Raw genomic sequence first — 21386 nt, 5'->3', positions numbered from 1 at the left:
AGCCCCGGAGCCGCTCGCCGCACCGCTGAAACCGCTGCGTTTCCAGGGTCTGCAACCAGCCGTGCCATGCCTACCGTCCCGGAGCCGCGCGCCACTTCTTTGCCGCAGCTACGGGGGGGGGCGACCTGCGCTTGGGAGTGCCTGCAGCTGCTTTGCTACCCAACTCATCATATCTGCGCCGCCGCGTGGTGAGACAATTCCGGCTACCCCAGCTTATAGGGGGAAGTATAATCCTGCCTTACCTGAACACAAATCGCGACCTTATACGGGAACTTCGTCGGGCATATCCCTCCCCCTCCTTCCCTCACTTAAATAAGTAAATAAGGTGTGTAACTAAGGTGTATTTCATGTGTTTTAATCACTCCTTTTGAACCTCCTGCCCCAAATTGCTTTGTTTTCCCCACAATAAACTGTGCATTTCGTAAATTCTAATTGGGGATTGGCTGCTGTTATTGGAAATATTAGTAAGCACTGAGCAAGTTATTCACTCAAAAAAGTCAGGGCATAAGCCCCTGTCTCCTCTGTGTGAGGCGATACCCACGTGTGGATCTCTCAGCAAATCCTGATAAGTTAATGCACTCCAAAAAGGAGATATAATAGGTCGCGGATAGTGACAATGACCTACTACTGCTGGTCTATAAGCAGAAAAACAATATCTGGTGAACCATTGTCAACTCTTGCTTGTTTTCAACAAAGCTCTTGTCCAAACACCTGGCTTAAGAGCCCTGGCTGTGATTTCCTTTGTATGTTAGTTGTGCGAGAACCCCCACTGACCGTTAGGAGTTGGCACTGCTCTTGCTAATAGAGCACCAACTGAGGATCCCAAAAGCATCAGTTGGTATGGGCTGGTTTCTCAATGTCAGTTCTGGCAGAGCAATGCATAAGATATTATAGAAGCTTAATAGAAAATTAATTAGAGTCAGGAAGGAGATGAAGAATACCTGCTGTAATATCTAGCATGATTTTAAGCAGGACAGAGTGCTGGGGCACTAACTGAAGAAGGAAGGGAAAGTCTAGTGGTCTCACAGCAAGCTGATACTGGATGTCAAGATTCTCTGGTGTTGTCGTTGTAGGAATCAAGTTAAAGCACCTAAGGAACAATATAATGTTAAGTGGTTGTAGAGGAGTTCAAGAGAGAAATTAGAAGATTTAAGAGACATTTTGTTTAAATGGAATGAGGAAGAAAGGAATGTTGTATTATTACACAAGCAAAAAAGTAATAACTATATGACTGATAGCAAGATTCATAGGTCTTCTAGGTTGACACAATGTTGGGGGTGAAAATGGGGGGAAGTTTGCTAAATTACCAAAGGTACTTGCTTGTCACAATACACATGGATCGAGGGTACAAGAGCCCAGGGTAACTGCAAGTATGAGTAGATCCCATCTGCCATGCTCACATACATGCACATAAAAAGAAGCAGAAGAATGGGGTTATCCAGGAGTTCACAGTGCTCTGCTGTTAGCCCACCTCCATCAGTCAGATGCCCTTTAAAACAGAGGGTCTTTGATCAGACAAAATAGCCATGTATGAATAAACGGGAAAGTTGTAACTAAGAACTTTTCCAGGATTGCATCTGAAGGAAAAATGACTACTGTTCTGCTGCTGTATAACTCTGGAAAATTATTTTAAAGAGTGACATAAATCTTCTGCTTTCTATGATAAAATTTACTGCTCTTCATAAACTGCTTAATCACGAACTTATAGTGCTTCTGATTAATGACTGGGGGAGGAAAAAGGTCATATTTTCACTGAATAAAGAAATGTCAGCTTGGTAGCAGTGGGAACCATAACCAAGCTAATTCTGCAACAGAGGGGAAATGGCTTCTCTTCAGCTTTTGCAGAATGAATTGAGCTTTTAAATACTAAATAAATTTCTTTTCCTACACTGCTAAAACTTTAATTGTTCCAAGAACAAACTTAAACTTGAAATGATGTCAAATACACTAGAAAAAGAGGAGGTGGGGAGGGGGGGATGGGAGGTGGGGAAGCCAACTGTTTTTACCAGTCCTTTAAACTCTTCTAGTGTTCTGTGGGGTTTTTTCCTCCTTAAATAAAAGTAGACTTCCAGCACTAGTGAGCTTAAAAAGTACAAGTATTTCCTTGCATCTTACCACTAAACATACATCATACATTCAAATATAACTCCTAACACTTAAGGCACAGTCTTCCAGGACTTACGGACATGGTGAACTTTAAACAGAGAAATAATTTCATCAAATTAATTTCTTTCCCCTGACAATTGCAGTGAAGGAATTTACCTTTTTTAAAGTTAGCCATATGCACACATCTCAGCAGACCCAGAATCAAAGAGCGCAACAGCTGATGGCAATTAGAAGAATCACTAGTGTAACTGCCTCACACAGCTGTTGTATGTATGTAAGAATCATTCCAGTGTTGTGTGGGGAGAAAGGAGACAGACTGGTATTCCAAATGGGTGCGAGCTAATTTCAGTACATTGACCTAGAGAAGGTTAATTTACCCTTCTCCTTAAATTATGTGACAGCTGTGTAGAGGTAACCTTAAAAGTAAAGAAAGGTGCTTTTGTGGAGATGTTGGAATATTGAGGTTAAAGACACAATCAACTTAAATTAAAATAAATTAATTAAGTTTAAAAATATTGTTGAGGTTAGCAGGGCTCCAATGGAGGTAGGATTTTCCTGTCCACAGGACACAAGAATCATAGAATCCTAGGGGTTGGAAGGGACCTCAAAAGATCATCTAGTCCACCCCCCCTGCCAGAGCAGGGTCACCTAGAGTACATCACACAGGAACGTGTCCAGGTGGGTTTTGAATGTCTCCAGTGAAGGAGACTCCACAACCTCCCTGGGCAGCCTGTTCCAGTGCTCTGTCACTCTTACAGTAAAAAAATGTTTTCAGATATTTGAACCTTGAACCTCCTATGCTCCAATTTACACCCATTACCCCTTGTCCTATCACTGGTCATCACTGAGAAAAGCCTAACTCCATCTCCCTGACACTCACCCCTTACATATTTGTAAACATTGATGAGGTCACCCTTCAGTCTCCTTTTCTCCAAGCTAAAGAGACCCAGCTCCCCCAGCCTTTCCTCATCAGGGAAATGTTCCACTCCTTTCATCATCTTAGTAGCTCTGTGCTGGACTCTTTCAAGCACTTCCCTATCCTTGAACTGAGGGGCCCAGAACTGGACACAATACCCCAGATACGGCCTCACCAATGCAGAATAGAGGGGGAGGAGAACCTCTCTTGACCTACTAACCACACCCTTTCTAATGCACCCCAGGATGCCTTCTTGGCCACAAGGGCACATTGCTGGCTCATGGTCATCCTCCTGTCTACCAGGACCCCCAGGTCCCTTTCACCTACAATGCTCTCCAGCAGGTCAGCCCCCAACCTGTACTGGTGCATGGTGTTTCTCTTCCCTAAATGCAAAACTCTACACTTCCCCTTGTTGAATTTCATCATGTTTCTCCCCGCCCAACTCTCCAGCCTGTCTAAGTCTCTCTGAATGGCAGCACAGCCTTCTGGTATGTCAGCCACTCCTCCCAGCTTAGTGTCATCAGCAAACTTGCTGAGGGTACATTCTATACCCTCATCCAGGTCGTTGATGAAGATGTTGAACAACACCGGTCCCAGTACTGACCCCTGTGGGACTCCACTAGTCACACACCTCCAACCAGATTCTGCCCCATTGACTACAACTCTCTGACTCCTTCTTTTCAACCAGTTCTTGATCCAAAGTCAAGAGTCAGAATTAGAAGAATTATTTTAATTAGGAGAACATGTGGTAGTAAAAATCAATTTATTATTTATAAATGGAAGAACAGCTTTTCATTTATATGGCCCTGAAAAAATCTAAGTCAAAAGGGAGCATATTTCTCCTCAGCATTACCTGAACATAAAAAACCCCATGCATTTTAAAGCAAGAAAGAAGGAAAAGAACAAATAAACAAACCAAATCCACAAAAAACCCCAACAAAACCAACGAACCAAAAAAAAAAAAAAACACAGGGGAAAAAAAAAACAACAAGAAAAAACAAACAAACAAATTAAAACCCACCACCACCAAAAAAACAAGTTGAACACCTCCAAGAACAGTCCTGAAGAAAGTAAATCTCTTCCCATTGGCAAGTGCCCTAATTATTCAGCGAATAACAACAAAACAAACAAACAACGTTGTATGTTTCCTTATATATATATTCTTATTATTTAAGAAGTACTGCACTCTTTAATACAGCTTCAAATGGCATGGTGGAAAACAGTCCTGTCAACAGTTATAGCAGTGATTACAAATCACAAAGTGAAAATACAGCATTTAAAGTACCTCAGTTTCTAGGACATTGGTTGTGTTTTATGGAGAATAGTATCTTATGCAAGTTTAGAATGTAAGATCCAGCCTGTGAGTGCCTCGTTTCAAATTTACTTTTGGATTAAAAAATAAATCCCTCAAAGGAAAATGTTATCACATTTTGGAAAGCCCAGACATATGCCACATTTTTTGAATGGAGGAGCAACATTTCCTTGCAAGAAAAAAATAGTAAAGAGGCTACATTGTTGATAAACATAAGATATACTCTACCCGTATCTAGAGAATGTATGAGACAGGCTTGAAATCTCTGTACCCAGCAGGGTTTACCATAAATACTGCATCTAGGAAGCACTGGTCAAAGCCAACCTAGCTAAGAAGCTAACTGGATACAGGCTATCTGCTTTGCTGCTGCACTCTTAATCTTCTCACTGAACAGGGTATAACGATACTCAATTAACTGGAGTGCTTTCAGCATGTTCAGAGCCTGATAAAAATAACTGAATAGCCATAGTACATAGAAGAGAAATTAACTCTTGAAGGAGATTAATCATCTTACCAGGGTCAGGAGACAAACTTATACCTCCATTAGTATCAAAATATGAGGTTTGTTGCTGTCTGGTTCTTATGTACAAAATCACATCATAGAAAGGCATTCCAAATGTTTATTTAATTAGTCACAGACTAAACCAATATAACATTCATTAACTGTGGATGTCAATAGTTATTAACAGGTTCCCAGAGGCACTTTCCTTTCAATGTCTGCTACATTCTTTTTCCATGCTTTTTTAATTATAAATTGAAGTTATAAATTGAAACCAGGAACAAAATGACGTATTCTAAAATATTTTAATAATGAATAATTTCTTTTTTATAATGAGAAAAGTTTATCTCAAAAAGGCTCTGTCTCCAGGTATAATTTGTTTGTGGCAACAAACTAGTTTCCTCCATTAGCCAAGTTAATCCACTAAAGTTTCACATAGTAACAAAAGAACTAACTTGCTTTCTAAGGTGAGACTACTCAGGTATGAACTGATGTAAAAAGAGCATCAATGCAGAGTCTCATATCCAAAAGGAAACCAGCTACCTATTGTCCAGACCTACATAAATAATTGAAAATACTTTAGATATTAATTTATTATTTAGCCATTCAAACACTAAGCTTAAACACAGACTGAAGCATTTGCAAGATATATATTGCTTTTAAAGTAAACCAGAAGACAGACCTTAATAAAAAGGAAGGTTCCAGGCTCTTGCTGCATCTAAAAACAATGGAATTATGCATGTGGAGGGGTTCCCACTTACAAGACTGAAGTCCAGCCAACTTTTATAATGTCTGCCTCAAAAAGTGTAGAGGTAGAAAAAAGACTTGCAAACAAAACCAATGAAAATCAGTTTGTTTTTACAGCTATAGAATATTACAGTAGAATATTAGAAACTAGAAAATGGAAGCCCCAGGGAGGTAGCCATTGTGACATTTTCAATACTTCAATATAATTGCTTAATATGTAATTATGGAAATAACTCAAAGAAGTAGGTTTCTGCATTTCTTGATGCCTTGATGACCAGCATAACTAAGTTACAAGCTGTTAGCTCAAATTGATAGCTTAAAGAAAGACTAGTAATAAATAAAGTGGAATTAATGTCAAGAAGAGACCATTAAATTGTAATGATACTTTTTAACAGAGGTTGAATTTACATGGCACTAGAGGTATTTGAAATTGAGTTTTACCTATAAACTAAAACATGCTTGATTTTATATAGATTTCTATATGATGAACCTAAGGGAATCAATTTTAAAAATTATGTACTTGTTATAGACTACAAAAATTTATATTTTACTAATGTATAGTATATTCACCTAAAATTTAATCTGTAGCTAAAAGTGCACAAAATATTATGTGTAAAGACATTAGAAAATGAAACATGAAATTATTTTCATGTTTTTCAAACAATAAAGGTGGAATAAAATCAGATATAAACGTGCTAAAAGTGAAGACCTTTTAGTGTCTTTCACTCAAAAAATAATCAAAAGAAAAATTTTAAAATTTCAGAGCTGCAAGGAAATTAAACATTGATATCTTGTACTGGCTAGCTGGTCAATTAATCTTTTTCATTTCCTGGTTAAACTAGAGGTTTCTTTAGGACAAAGAACTTGTTTTTATATAATATATAAATATATTATATAAACAGGATTCTTAATATCCAGTTCACAAAAATATTGGACAGTGATTTATCCTAAGCAGAATATGTTCATTCTCCTCTGAATTTTTGCGTGAACTGTTGATTCTGTATATAGTATAACTATTAAGAATACAGCATGAAACAAAAGTACTAAGGGTGAAAAAAAAGCAATCACTGAAGCAGACTGCAAGCAATTTCTTAAAGGCATTAATCAGTTCTAAACCTGATTAAGCGTCTAATTGGCTTGATTATTGATGGCAAGAAAACATGTGCTATATACCTGCTCATTGTGCAAGAGCTATACAGGCTTCAGGGGAGCTGAATAGGCAGGATGTTTAAAAATCTTAGAGCAATATTTTCTAGACCAAAATTAGCACCTGTGGAAACAGATTGCAAGAATGAAAATGTCCCTCCACCACCCAAGGCATCTACAGATCAGGTATAGTTTTTATTGTTTATTATAGATTCAGCAGTACTACCTTTTGTTTAGAAAGTATTTATGTAAGTAAATGTCAAAGGTTAGAGTTTCAAACATATTTACTGTGCACTGTATCAATCTTTATTTAGCAAAACCAAAAAAATCCTTTTATTCCCCTCCTCCCTCTGCCTTTTCTTTATGAAAAAGAAAAAAAAAACAAAAAACAAAACAACCAAAAACAGATTTCCTCCTTTAGCATGTTGTTTTCCAGACAGGGCTAACCTGAAACAGTACAAGCTTAGGAGAGCTCTTGATCAAAATTGCAAATGAGGAATTGGAAATACTGGTGTGGCTGCATTTAATGTGCTGATTTATTCCTCTTAATCTTGTTCCCTGCTGGCAGAAAATGTCAGTATAGCCCTTTTGAATACTGGAATGGCTTACAGGTATACATAAGCCTGCTTCCTGATAAATGTTGGAAAGGCAGGTAATTTAGTAGCTTTTTAAAGAAATATTTTATTTGGCTTGGTTCTACTAATATAACTCCTGGCTGAAAAATACAGTAAGTCATATTAGTCTACCATCCATGGTTTTTATTTTGTAGCTCTTTACTGTAAAACATAGCTCATTCTTTTCATTTAAGTTAATGGACTATTTTACAATAAGTCAGAAGGATAGATACTCCTTCACTTTTTACCTTGGAATTTTTATCTTTTCCCAGTAATGTCCTAGAGAGGATTTTGGCTTTTTTCCAGTTTGACTAAAGCAAAGCTCTACAAGGCAAAACTGGCAAAAAAATTACGGTTTCATGAAATATTAAGTGAAGTGAGTTCTGTAGTATCAATCCAAGGTATTCACCTGAATTCATGCTTAACAAAACAATTGAAACATCACCATTATAAAGTTAGTTTTAACTAAGAAGTGTCTTTTCACAAGTTTGTAATAGTCAAGCATCCACAAAGACTCTGACTTAAACTCTACGAGCCTTGATTTGTATGTACAAGAAATCCATACATTTTATAGTTTTCAGTAAAACTGATAGAAACATAAACACTTGTAGGACTGAATAATTTCCTGGAACTGGAGTTTTTCGGTAGGTCATGGGTTTGTACAAGATCAAGAAGAGGTACATTTTACTCTACTACTACCAACTCTATTACAGCTCAAATTTAATTTGTCATTATTATAAACATGCAAAAAACAACTGTTTGATGAACAGATATAACCATACTGTCATCCACAGAAAATGGCAAAAATGCCTATGTTCAACAAACTTTATATATTGCAGATCTGCAGGCAAAGTATTTTTCAGACTTGTTTTAAGGTTCTGCACATCAGTTTACTCAGGTCAATGAAGCAATGTCTCGAAAAAAGAAAAACCTTGAATCTCAACAGCTGACTTCTGTACAGACTGATACCACACTGGCAAACTGTGTTAGGAAAAAAAAAAATCTATATATATTTAGATTCTTCTGGAGACATGGATTACTCTTTTGGCCAGAATAATTTCATACACTAACGCAGGACTCAGATCATATCACCATCAGTCTCCACTATTCTAGATACTGCTAAAATGGAGGCAGATGAACAGATTAAGGATTAAGACATTTTCTGCCTGCAAGAAGATACCATCTAATGAGAAAAGAAAAATGTACATGGTATCTGATAAATGTAGAGTACTATGCTCACATTAATGTCTTTGCATTATCAGAAGGAAGCCTGAAACAAAGAAAGAAACCCTTACAATAAAACATCACACAAGTACCTTCAGTATGTATAGACTGGGCTTTTAATTTTCATTTATATATTTATATAATATAATTTTTTTAATATTAGAACTTTAGTGCCTGATTCTGTGAATAAAAGCAGGCAGAAAAAAGTAAGTACTTTCATAGAATAAGAGAAAACCCAAATTAATCTCAAAAACTCAAAGAGAAGGTCATTTGGTTTGGAGAGTGAAAGGAAAAAAATGTGCATGAAGGTCTGAAATCTTTTAAAGACAAATAATTTTCTGTATGCTTGTACTATCTAATAATTCTACTAATCAGCATGATAAACACCAGTCATATTTCCTCTTTCTGGGATAACAAATGCCTGTGGGCTTGATTAGCAGTATGACGTTTCATTGTACTGTGAACACCTATGAGTCCCCATTCTCTTCTCACTCCCTCCTCCAAGGACAAAGTCAAAGATAAGCCAAGATAAAAGGTACATGACAACTTGGTTCATGGATCTAAGACAGTAAGTGTGAGAGGAAGTTCATTTTTTTGCAGTGAAAGTTGATTCTGTTTCTGTCTTTTGCAAAGATTGACATCTGTCATTGTGGTAAGGTACTTCAAAGTATATCAGGTCTTTTAGCCCAGCAGAAGGCTTAGCAGAAGTCTGATAAATTCAGAGAAGCAGACTGGCTTGTGAGTGGCAGTACTGAACAACACGAAGGAGGTTCTGGAAACATGCAGCAGCAGAATTCCAGGCTAAATACCTGCGTTTGCACAACATATGTCAAGACATCAATTTTTTATTTCGGCATCCAAGTCCTTTTGTGAACTTAGCTGGAAGGTCTTGCCCAAGAACACAAACAGAACATTCAGGAACAAAGCACAATGTGTATCAACTTGGATAATCAAATTCCTATGAGAATGTTGCAGATATCAAACCATCCTTGTAATTATCATCAGTGCACATATACACTTTCTAATTCTGTTTATTTTTTTAAGGATGAAAACAAAAAAACAGGTGAACCACAGAAAGCAGAGACCAATAAGAATGCAGAACCTGTACCAAAACAAGAAGGTCAGTAATAAGCGGTTCATGAGTATTCAAATCTTATCTGGACAAAATATATGTACACTATATAGGACTGTAAATAGAATTGTTTCTCTTCCAAATCTTCAACCAGGTACTGATCTTATTTTTCATTTGTGGAAGCAATTAAGAACTCTGAGTTTCCTTTGACCTCAAATCAATAATTTATTACAAAAATACAAGCACTGTTCAACAATAATAAAAGGCAACAAGCTTTCAAGCACATTGTTCCTTCATGAGCTTGTCCACTTTGATCAACTGGTTTAACATTATCTGTTTCCTCTTACTGTAAATTGACTCTTAGAAACCTTACTTTAATATACAAGTGTTTTGTACTGTAAGAAAGAAAACTACCTATTTTTTATGTATCTTTTGGGCTTACTTCTCATATGTATAAAAAAAATATAAAGCCAATGTAGACTTTAAACTACCTGACATTCAAATCTTTTGTTGAATAGCTATTCAAAACTTTTTTTTTTTTTTTTAAAAAGGAAATTTTAAAATAATGTTAAAAAGGCAATACCATTAATAACGGTTTGTCATCATCATTCACAAGGTGAATGCAAGACTAGAGCACAGGAACACAGAACTCAGGGCAATAATACAGGGGAATTATATGCCTAAGCAGCTGCTTATTCTGCCCCTCTCTTCCTCCAGCCCCCAGTAGCCAAGCTTATTTTCTTTATACCAGAGTCAGCATGACTGCTGCAGCAGCTACCAAAACAAAGGCTCAGGATGGGTGAAGCAACATCTATTGCTGGACAACGTCCCTTCTTCCCTTTCTCACATTATCAGTGGTGCAGCCACTTTTTCAATCCTTCACTACTGGAGAAAAACACCAAATCAAATTTTTGTACCACCTCACGCTTTTCCTTTGGGAGAAAAATTCAGGTTTATTTCACTGGAATAACAAAGCATAGACTGAGGAACCTTCAGCTTCCTGTGATAAAGATGATTTAAGGAAAGGAGTAACTGGAAAATTGTACAAGGAAACTTTCATAATCCCTACTTGTGCTTTGTCTAATTGTAACAAGGGTCACAATTCCTCTTTGGATATAATGAAACTTTAAACAAAGTCCATTTAATGCAATTATCTTGTTATACAATGGCTGTAGCACTAAATCAATGGAAAACAAAATCTGGCATGAATTAACTATAAGCCAAAACTGAAAAAGTCAAATCTAATGTTTCATGGCTTTTTTCTCAACATTAAATTGCAGACGTTGCCCCATGACAGAACAGAATATGGTTATAAAAAATTTCGTTGTTTCCATCCAAAATATGAACTAATTTTACAGATTAATGTAATTAATTAATCTATATTTTGGAATAGTAAACTATTTTCCCCCCCTTCTAAAATATAAAATAAGTGTTGGCATAGAAGCAACTACCTCATAAATTACTTTAGGAAAATATAACATAGTTAGGCACCATCTCTGTTTGATTCTTTTAAAATCTATAGTTTTATAGAAGATTCTTCAAGTCTCATTTTCAAACAGCCACAAGATACTTTCTCCTCTTGCATGTGGATATCAATAAGTTAGATAGACAACAACTATAAAAGCCAGAGAACTTGTACAGACAACACACTTCAAGTGTAGTTTATGAATTTCAGCACCCCTTTACTTAAGTTCTCACCATCCAAACTGAATAAGGAGTTGTATTATCTCTGGGCCAGAAAGTGAGGCTGGTCTCAAGCAGCTCATAGGCAGGTCTAGATAAAAACTGCAAAACTTGGTGAACTTTGTGAGAGACCTAAAAATCACATAGACAGATGCTAGAAAAAGAAAATAAGAATATCCGTGGGTGAGCAAATTACAAGAGACCAGACTAAGCGTTTTGAAGTGAATGTACAAATTTGGAGAGAATTATTAAAAGCACAGCCAGGACTCAACCAACATTAGTCAAAGGAGATCAGTTAAAAGGAGAAATTAAAACTAGTTTAAGAAAAGCCTTTCCAAGATCTCTCATTAGTTTCTCTAGTATAGCTAGAACAAAATAGACCAGTAAAACCTGTAATCATAGTCTCATTTTGCAGCTCTGAAAGACAAACCAACAGACAGAATAGGACTTATCTTCACCCCCTTCTTCTCATATAGCCAAAACCAGCTATCACTTTCTCCCTTTCTCCTAACACTTCACAAGGCAGCATGATGTTCCCAACACAGATGACAAGTCTGCAGGAGGCACATTTGGAGCAGTTTGGTTAAAACCTTGCCACTTACATCACTCGGCAACACATGGTACTTTTGGCTTCTTTGTTGGCTACTTGTTGCCTCATCTCCACCTCCTCAGTTGCCCTCTCTCTCACTAGCTTTCTTCCTGATTAGTTCACTCTGTAATTAATTCTCTGTGCTTAAGCAGTTCGTTCCACAATTGATTCATTTTTTTAATTTATTTCCTGCATTTCTTTGTGTACTTATGAAAGTATGATTCACCTAATCACAGGTTCTCTGTGATGTTGAATTTAGCTGCTATAGTTTCTTTGCATGTTGATCACCTCCCAAAACTGACTGGCTATGTAAATGCTTCACTTGTTCCACAAAATATTGTTTAATAGTTCTGTTTGTGCTTATGATTTTAAGAAGGCTACGTCCAGTCTCCACCTGCTAGCTAGTGCCTGTATTATCATTCTCTGCATCACAGTTTCTTTTATCCTTCTAGCAGCTCCTTCCAGTATGATTCTTTCCAACTCATCCTTCCCCCAACCCCCCCCACCCTGACTCCCCTTCCTTCTCTAAACACTTCTCAGCACTATATTTAAGTATTGCTTTTCTGAAGTTTTATCTCCTTCTCACTTTTCCTTCACTAGAACTTGCCTGTTTCAAATATCCTGGTTTTTGGTCTCCCTACATCTACTAAATCAAATGTCTCAAAGATTTTTTTTTCCATATTCACGGAAGCATTTTGCAGCTTTTGCTAGAGTGCATATTGACATCACTTTGTTCTTGGTAGGACCCAAGTAAGCAAGCTAGTTTAAAACTATCATAGGCATTTCTATACATGCTAGAATTACACCTCATAAAGCAGACAGAACCTCCCATCTGAGAGATTTTAATGTTAATTTTCAGTAATATTTAGTATCTTCAGAGCCTAGGCTGGAAAGATGTGGGAGGAAACTCTGTGGCCTTCCTAATTGCTGGGCCACCAAGCAGAAAAGAATGCTAACACTTCTGAAGTCTGAGAAGACAGATCACAACATGGAGCCTGGAACTAACCTAGAAGCTAACTGAAATACTAGCCTTGTAGGAGGAATTAAGAACTTCAATTCCAGTACATTACAAAATTGTTAAATCTTTTAAAAAGGAAAAAATAACTCTTACAACAGATATTTCACCTCAGTGCAAATAAACAAGGCCTAGAGCCAAGATTTCCTCTTCTTAGAGGAAAGTTTAATCACTAGCTGCTATATAAAAGATGGTCACTCCTTCCCTGTTCCTGTAAATAAAAAAGAAGCAGATGTATTTACTAAGGGTAACAAAAATCTGTTGCTGTAAAACCCCAGCTAATTTCTGCTAATTAGGCACCAACTATCTCTATGTAGTCTACCACTGAGTTATAAGCCCCTGAGAAGGGAGATTTTAATTAAATGTTAAATTTCACAGCTAAAACCTGCCTTTGGCCTGTTATGAATCTGACTCTTAAGCTGCTTTACTAAACCTATCCCCTTGCACCTCAAAATCCAGGGCTAAATAAGTGATTTGTATTTCAAAAAATACAAATCAAGTACAGCATTTTTATATTACATGCTGCAGCCCAAGGAACAAAACCTGTCACTGCAAAGACACTTTTAAATAATAATCTTATTCCTTGTCTTCCTGATCCCTTATATTCTCTCCACTGGCACTGAGTCAACTGGCAGCTATTATTCCCATAAAATGTAGTTTTAAAAAATTACAAAGGACTTGAATATGTCTAATCATCTTGCTTCCACTCCTGCTGTTGTAAGTCTTGTAATTCCTTTCAGATCTTCATTTTTCACATGAATGACAAGGCTAAATACTAGGAAAACAAACCCAGCTTCATCCAATCTTTCTTTCTTTACATGGAAAATAAACTTTTATAATACTTTTGTTAAACATTGAATTTGAGGGTTAAGACAGACTTATTAAACCCCACTGATTTCTGAACGTTTTCCCCTGCACAGAATATCTGTTAAAAAAATTTTATTTGGAAAGCCACAGAGGTGTGTAATTTGTAATATCAGAGATGAAGCTTCTCTTGTTCTTCCATAGATTTCCTATGTTTATCTTTCTCGACATCTTCATGGCCATATAGCCTCATCTTTCAGATATTCACAGACATACTCAGGAACCCCTTTGAGAGGCAAGATCAATCAGAGAGATTATTCACTATGTCTGAAGTAACCCAGGAAGTTTGCAGATCAGTTTTCTCATTCCCCTTATACTGCTTCAAATATGAAGTCAGTTTTTACTTTTGCTATTAAAGAAAACCTACTCTATATGTTATTTAGCAGGTGGTAGAACTTAAAAGGTTGAGACTTCTGACTTGTTTTCGGACTTCTGATAGTTTGAAAAAAGAAGAAATAGCAACAACCAAAAAAAACCCACTGATTTTAAGTGTTTCATGTTATGTTTCTAAGGGATATGTGTCCCTGAGTTAGCAAAAACCCCATATTGCTAAAACATTAACCACTCATGTAATGTGTGATGTCCCATTCCAAACAGTGGTGTCTAACCTCAAGTATTTCCGTTCACTCACCCATGATTAGTTCTTTCCTGTGTTCCTACTAAGTATTGAATCATAGAGTAACAGAATGGCTAGAAATGAAAGGGATCTTAAAGATCATCTAGTTCCAACCCCCCTGCATGGGCAGGGACACCTCCAACGAGACTTGATTGCTCAGAGCCCCATCCAACCTGACCCTGAACACTGCCAGGGATGGGGCTTCCACAACCTCCCTGGGCAACCTGTTCCAGTGTCTCACCACCCTCATAGTGAAGAATTTCTTCCTAATGTGTAACCTAAATCTTCCCTCTTCCAGTTTTGATCCATTCCCCCTTGTCCATTTACTACGAGCCCTTGTAAAATGTTCCTCCCCAGCTTTCCTGTAGCCCCTTCATCCACTGAAGGCCACTATAACGTCGTCCTGGTGCCTTGTCTTCTCCAAGCTGAATAACCTCAACTTTCTTAGTCGGTTTCCATAGGATGGGTGCTCCAGCCCTTGGATAATCATTGTGGCCCTCCTCTGAACTCTCTCTAAGAGTTCCATGTCCTTAAGACAGTTTAGATTTTCAGGACTTTTTTTTTATAGAAGAAACAGAAAAAAACCCAACATTAAATGTTCTTTATTTAAAGATTGCCTGCATTAATCTTGTTAATAAACATCAGAACTGGATGTTAAGGTTTACAACTGTATAACATATATAACAAGTACCTAAATTTAATGCAACACTGTTGTTGTGAGATAATATAGTATTATTTAAGTATCAATTTATTTTAAAATGCCTACATTTTTAAAAAAAAGTCAAGTAGCAGAAGAATAAATTGTTTGGCAATTAATTTAAATAATATCAAACTTGATATTAAGGTGTTGTGTTGGAAATACTGTTTCCACCAAAGAAAAATATACAAGCGAGTCAATATTTTGTTAATGATTCTGTAAAACAATAGATTGTGGATTTGAAATGAAGTGAGACTATTTCAGATAATGCTTAAGTTGTGCTAAATGTGCTTTTTTATAGCCAAAAGAAGAAACCCAGGGAACTCTTTGCTTTTTTTATATGAGGAGCATAAGTAACTGCTTGTCATTAAAAATTCTACCTTTGCATATGTCCAGCGAATCCAGAAAGGGAGGGAAAGCTTAGATAAGACACTAATCAGACTTGCTTGTACAAGGCAATGGGGTTGGCTGGGATTTCTAGGAAGGAAAGTCTTCCCTTTCTAAAGTATAATAAAGCAAGGGCACATTTGCTATCCTGTACTAAGGAATACATTCAACAGCTACTATCTAACTGCTGACATTTCTTAGTATCTTCATCTCTAAAAACTGATCTTTTTATTTGTTATTTTGATTATTTGCATTTATTGCAATAAGGATAATACATTTGTGATATTAAAACCCAGTTATAGCTATGGAATGTGTATCGGGACATAAATGATCCAAGAAATAGAGCTTTTAAAGCCAGCATACTGACTGAGGGGTTTTTAAATGTGTCTGTAGAGAAAGCCCTCATAATTTCACACAGAAAGAAACAACTAAAATTTGACACATGTCTGGCAGTGGTGCTAGGCTATGATATCCTAATCCTAATGCAACTAAGTCCTGTGCTAGTCCTGGAGATTTATGAATTCTAAACACTTGTGGAAGCTTGGAATATTCATAGGATTCCAATGTTTTCCATCAGTCTGAGTCTAGTCAGCATTAAAGAGCTAAGCAGCTTCAGACTTTAGACTGAATACTTTGAAAGAATCTAGCAGGTTGATATGCCATATCCTTCTGCACTGGAATGCTTATGTGCAAATACATTTTTTTACTTTGTGGTCTTCCATTCCCATACTCTTGTTGTCCTTCCAGGGATGGATTTTCATGTTCAGGAGCCTGTTACTCTAAATAGCGTGTCTACACTGGTATTTTATTTCAGATTAATGCCCTTCTTAAACAAATCTTCTGATTGTTCCCTACTGTGCTCTGTGTTTTTTCACAAACAAACAAAGAACACCTAAAATAAAACAAACAAAAAAACCCACTAGGAATTACTGAATTCCTTTAGAATAAAAGTAACCCAGAGGAAGTACTCTGTGAATCAACCTGCTTTAATTAAACTGCTGTTGACCATTCATTTCAGAGGATCATAATAGACCTCAAGCAAATGCAGCGTGGATGCCAGAACTTCAGCACCATAACACTGTTCTGATCATTCCTATCAAGTTGTATTTCCTGCTAGTATAGATGTAACTTGGAGCAACTATTACAACAAGGGAAATTCCCAAAGTAAGGTATTTACAAAAATATTGCAATGGCTGGATTAGTCAGGACAGGGAGAACTGGGATGCTACAAACCATGAATTCAGAAGGGATCTTAAATTGCAGCAAATGCTCTTTTGGGTTATGCCTCTTCTTTTTTACATCATGTTATGTTGACCACGAAACCACAGGAGAATTTTCTGCCAAGGAAAGCACAGTTGATAGCACCATTTGTAGAGATCCTCTGGGAAAAGGGTTAAATAGAATTTGAAATGTTTAAGGTTCAGTAGCATGACTCACAAATTTGTTAGTTACAAACAGGTCCAAAATCCCTTTATGTTCTGTAACTGCAGCTCCTTTGAGAATTTCTTACAGAGTAAGTCTATGAAATTCCCAGGAGAAAGAACTTTTACTTTACTATAAGAACGTATGCAACTATGCTAGAAGCCTCAGTCCATATAAAAATTCCCTCCTCCTAAAAAATTTTTTTAAAATAAAATTCACTGGAACTCCCAGAAAAGCATTTTGAACCTCTGCAATGAAATGGTATAAAACTCTTTCATCCCTTCTTGACCCTTCCTGGGGACGGGAATAAAAACAGTACTCTTCTTACATCTCACTTCCCTGAATGTGCACTCTTCTGTACCTTAAAAATTCCCTGGCATATCCTTCAGATAAGATGAAATATTTTCTATTATTATAATTTCAACAGACTTTTCCCCAAGAAGCTATAGTAACTGCTGCAGAAAAACTACATTTCTATTAAGTGGGTAAGACACTGTTACCAATTTAAGCCAGCAATCCAATCAAATGTCAGAGATCTAAATGGAATTCCTCACAAAAATCTTCCCATCTTGCAGATAAGTAATGCGAATCCTCCACTGTATCTTCGTACTCAAGACCGCTACATTTCTCCAACAGATTATTAGAAAACTAATGCCTAAACTTGCTAAATCAAAATCCATTTGACCAGCACATTGGGGAACATTAATTTCTTTGCCTGCTCTTCAATTCCATGTCTTACTCTGGCCTGAGTATTTCTGGAATCTCCAGATACCTCTGTCTAGATTTTGTCTTTGATTTGGTTTAAGACATGAATTTCTGTAAGAGCAGCAGGGCCTATACAGGGTATTGTCACTTCTTAACCTAAATTCTAAGAAAAAAAATACTAGAAATGCCTCACTGGTCCTATAACCAATTGTGCATCTGGTAAAAGTCTGAAACTCAAGAAGCAATATGACTGTTCTTAATATATGCCTGAAAGTAAGTACTTTCCCAAATCTGAATACATAGTGGTAGGAAGGTAGCTTGGTTTGTCAAGTGCTGTAAACAATGTGACCTGCTGTCCTTCACTAAGTTTTGTTTCAATGACATTTCAAATAACCACCCTCCAACTTAGCAGCTTAACAATTTACTGTTGTAACTGCTTTTACCCCTCTGAAATGAATAACAGCTCTCTCTGTATATAGAGAAACTATCAAAAACCTAATTTTACTCTATTAATCAAAAATACTTAAGGTCTGATTTTCTTTGAGCTGCATTAAATTAAAATGAATTTAAAATACAGTATACACAACAGGCTCCTGATTTATTTGCTGTGATGTTTTGCTGCCAACATTTTCCTTCTATAATAAAATTATTTAATGTATTTACGAAGGCTGAGTTTGTTCCTCCTTTATGCAAAGTGCCAGACTGATGACAGCTTTCAAATTATTTTTCATAAGGGAAATTTAAAATAAATAACTAATTGGAAAAAAATTCTTGCGTAAAAGCCACCTAAATGGCAAAGGACTATATCGTTTGCACAGAATTTGTCTCAAACTATTACAGATTTCCTATTTAAACTCCTTTGAAAATGTTACTTATAACAAAAATGAAGAAATAGACTATTCCAAATTCTACATACTCACATCTTTCTTTATATATTTAAATAATAATTTTCTCAGCAACAACCAGGACTGTCATGGCAGCTGAAGCAACAAGAGGTTTAATGCAATTCAGACACCGGAGTATAAATAATGTCATTAATGTTTGCTATAGATAAGTAAGTAAGCTACTCTTCATTTTTTTTCTCTATTTCACACAGGATTTCTGGACAGATCAATATACTTGTCCTCTACATACTTTTTTTTTTTTTAAATTCACACACACTGAAAGTCTATCATACAGCACAAGTTCTTGTTGTTTATACCTACAGAAGAGCTCTGCATTAACCCTTGTTGAGCTGGCTACAGAAGCATCTAGTTGAAAAACCACAAATAAGTTACATATTCTAAAAGATACAGTCATCATAAACATGTTCTATACAGTTCTATTCAAAGGTCTGGTCCCAGAATCAGTGTGATGTAGTTCTTGTCCACTAAAGAAATGATGGCAGCCAACCTGTGATTCCTCCAAAAGTTTTATCATAATTCTTGGAAACTGCTATTAAGAAATGTTTTCCCTATATACAGTGCCAGAAAAAGCACCTGAGCCTCCGAAACCTGAAAATTCGGATGAACCAGCTAAGACAGTTCAACAGGAACAGAATGAGCCCAATGATGGGAAAGAAGATGCTAAGTGAGTAAATTAAATTTAAAAATATTACTTTTTTTCCTGACACCCTGGTTTAATATTTGTGTGTCACATATTTCACTTCTTTAAAAGTCTCTCCTTGTCCTGTAAGGATCTGAAGAGCTTTATTTCAGTTCTAAGGCAACCATCTATATGAGATATTAATTTAGTATGTGCTTTTGACTGTTGTGTACGTCATCTGAAATTGCAGAAATGAGGAAAAGGATTTGCTCAACCAATTATATATGAATTCTAAAAATGCTGCTGCTTAGCTATTACTATATGTTAGCTAAGGATTAAGTCCCAGGATGCTGCCCTGAATAGCTGGACAGTTTTTCATATCATTCTGACTCAACTGCTTTTTACCCTGCATATTTTTTTGTTAAGATATACCATTAAATCAGCATTAGTCTTCGTAACCAGAGGATTAGCACTGTCTCTGCCTGAGAAGAGACAAATATATTAAACAGTAATGTTCCTTCAGGGGAAAATCTAGGGTCATCCAACCTTTGGAAAAAGCTTAGGTGAGTGTTTTGACTAAAATAGAAATAAATATGAAGTTTAGAAAACAAAAATCTTGGAATAGTCTACATTCATTACAGAAGCCTAGATTGATGGAACAGCTCAGGCTGAAAGGCTGCTCCAGAAGGAATGAGGTCCAAACTCCTGCTGAGAGCAGGACAAATTTAGAGGTTAGGCCCAGATCCCGAGTTAGATCAGGTTGCCTAGAACCTTGTTCAGCAAATTTGTGAATGTGTATCTCCAAGAATGGAGTTTCCACAGTCTCTCTGGGAAATCTGGTCCACCATTGGGCCATCCTTTTCATGAAAATTATTACCTTACATATAATTATTTTTTTCTTTGCTCTTCCTTGCTTCTGTTGCCTCTCATCCTTTTACTGTGAAACTCCAAGATCAGTCTGAATCTTTTGCTCTATAACCACTTCTTTGGTAGCAGAACACTGCAATTACATCAGTCCTCTTAACTTTTCATCTGCATTCTGAACAAACTAGCTTTCTTAACATCTCCTCATTTATCCTGTACTCAAATCTTCAGTCATCTTAATAGCCCTCTGCTACTGTTGCACCAAGTGATCATTGCCTTTCACGTGCGGTGGAGACTACAACTGCATACAAATGCAACCTCATAAATGTCACACAGAAATAACCACTCCTCCTCAATCAGCTGTCCATGCTTTTTCTAAAGTATGGCATGTAGTTAGCCTTCTTTACTTCATGAGCACATTGCGGATTCATATTCAACTTGTTGTCCACCAGGACCCCAAGTCCGTTTATGCACAGGTGTTTATTCTAGTCAGTCGGTTTGCCTTTACTCATGCATGGAGTTATTCCGTTCCAAATATGGAAACTTGCATTTGCCTTTGCTCAGCTTCACAAAGTTCCTGCCAACCTGTTTTCCCAGCCACTTCAATCCATTTGAGTGGAAAATAATAGATACAATCTGTCCAGCAGAGGGTAGAAATTCCTTCTGTTGCTTTTGCCTTCTATTATTTTGATTGTCCTGATAACACAAAGCAAGTCTTTCCCTGACATGGGGTTGTTTAATTTATAGAACAGATTAGCTTTCCTCTTTCACTAAGGCAGACTTCGTAGCACAGTGACAAGGAATAATCAAACAAAAAACTAATGCATGCTGCTCTATAAAATAATAGATGCAATTAAAAATAAATCTGGCTAGAATTACTAGAAATGTTATAAAGAACTTGGTAATTTGAATGTGAATCCATAGTCCAACAAGGAAAATCTATATAAAACTTCTCCTTTTTGTCATTGTAGGATATTTTATTTGATGCTTACAGTTCCCCTGGTAAATCCTGTAACCATGGTTAACATAATTACAATATGCTTATGAAACACAGGGCTAAGTTGCTGGTTAGTAGAAGACAAAATCTGTCTGTTAAAAGGAAATTTAAAATGTTTGTGTTAAAAATTCTCTTCTCAGAGCTGTTCTGACTCACTGTCAGGTGTGCATCCAGTTATATCTAAGCAGTCTTATTTGAGCAACAGCTTCTAAAAATACAGTAAATATTTGGTAAATTCTACTGTCAAAACAATTACCCACTGAATGCTGCAGTAAAGCTTGGAAGGCACAGCACTAGTGTCATTGCATTGGTATGAAACTAAACTAAATAGATTTTTTTATACAACTTTGGAGCAGCTGGAGGGAGGATAATTATTAAAATGTGCCT

General features: G+C 36.6%; 1 protein-coding gene across 1 annotated transcript in view; it reads left to right on the top strand.

Annotated features, from left to right (window-relative positions):
- Positions 1 to 6804: 6804 nt before the first annotated feature.
- The window catches only part of CNGB3 (cyclic nucleotide gated channel beta 3), a 60085-nt gene continuing 45503 nt past the window's right edge, over positions 6805 to 21386 (top strand). The window contains exons 1-3 of the mRNA XM_010006495.1: positions 6805 to 6912; positions 9609 to 9684; positions 19078 to 19183. Coding sequence (XP_010004797.1) covers positions 6805 to 6912; positions 9609 to 9684; positions 19078 to 19183 — 290 coding nt within the window. The remainder of the gene's footprint in view (positions 6913 to 9608; positions 9685 to 19077; positions 19184 to 21386) is intronic.

The sequence above is a fragment of the Chaetura pelagica genome, unplaced genomic scaffold, assembly GCF_000747805.2.
Source record: "Chaetura pelagica isolate M959 unplaced genomic scaffold, ChaPel_1.0 scaffold76, whole genome shotgun sequence".
Lineage (NCBI taxonomy): Eukaryota > Metazoa > Chordata > Aves > Apodiformes > Apodidae > Chaetura > Chaetura pelagica.
The sequence above is the reverse complement of the archived record's forward strand: the minus strand, read 5'-3'. Positions and strand labels throughout refer to the sequence as shown.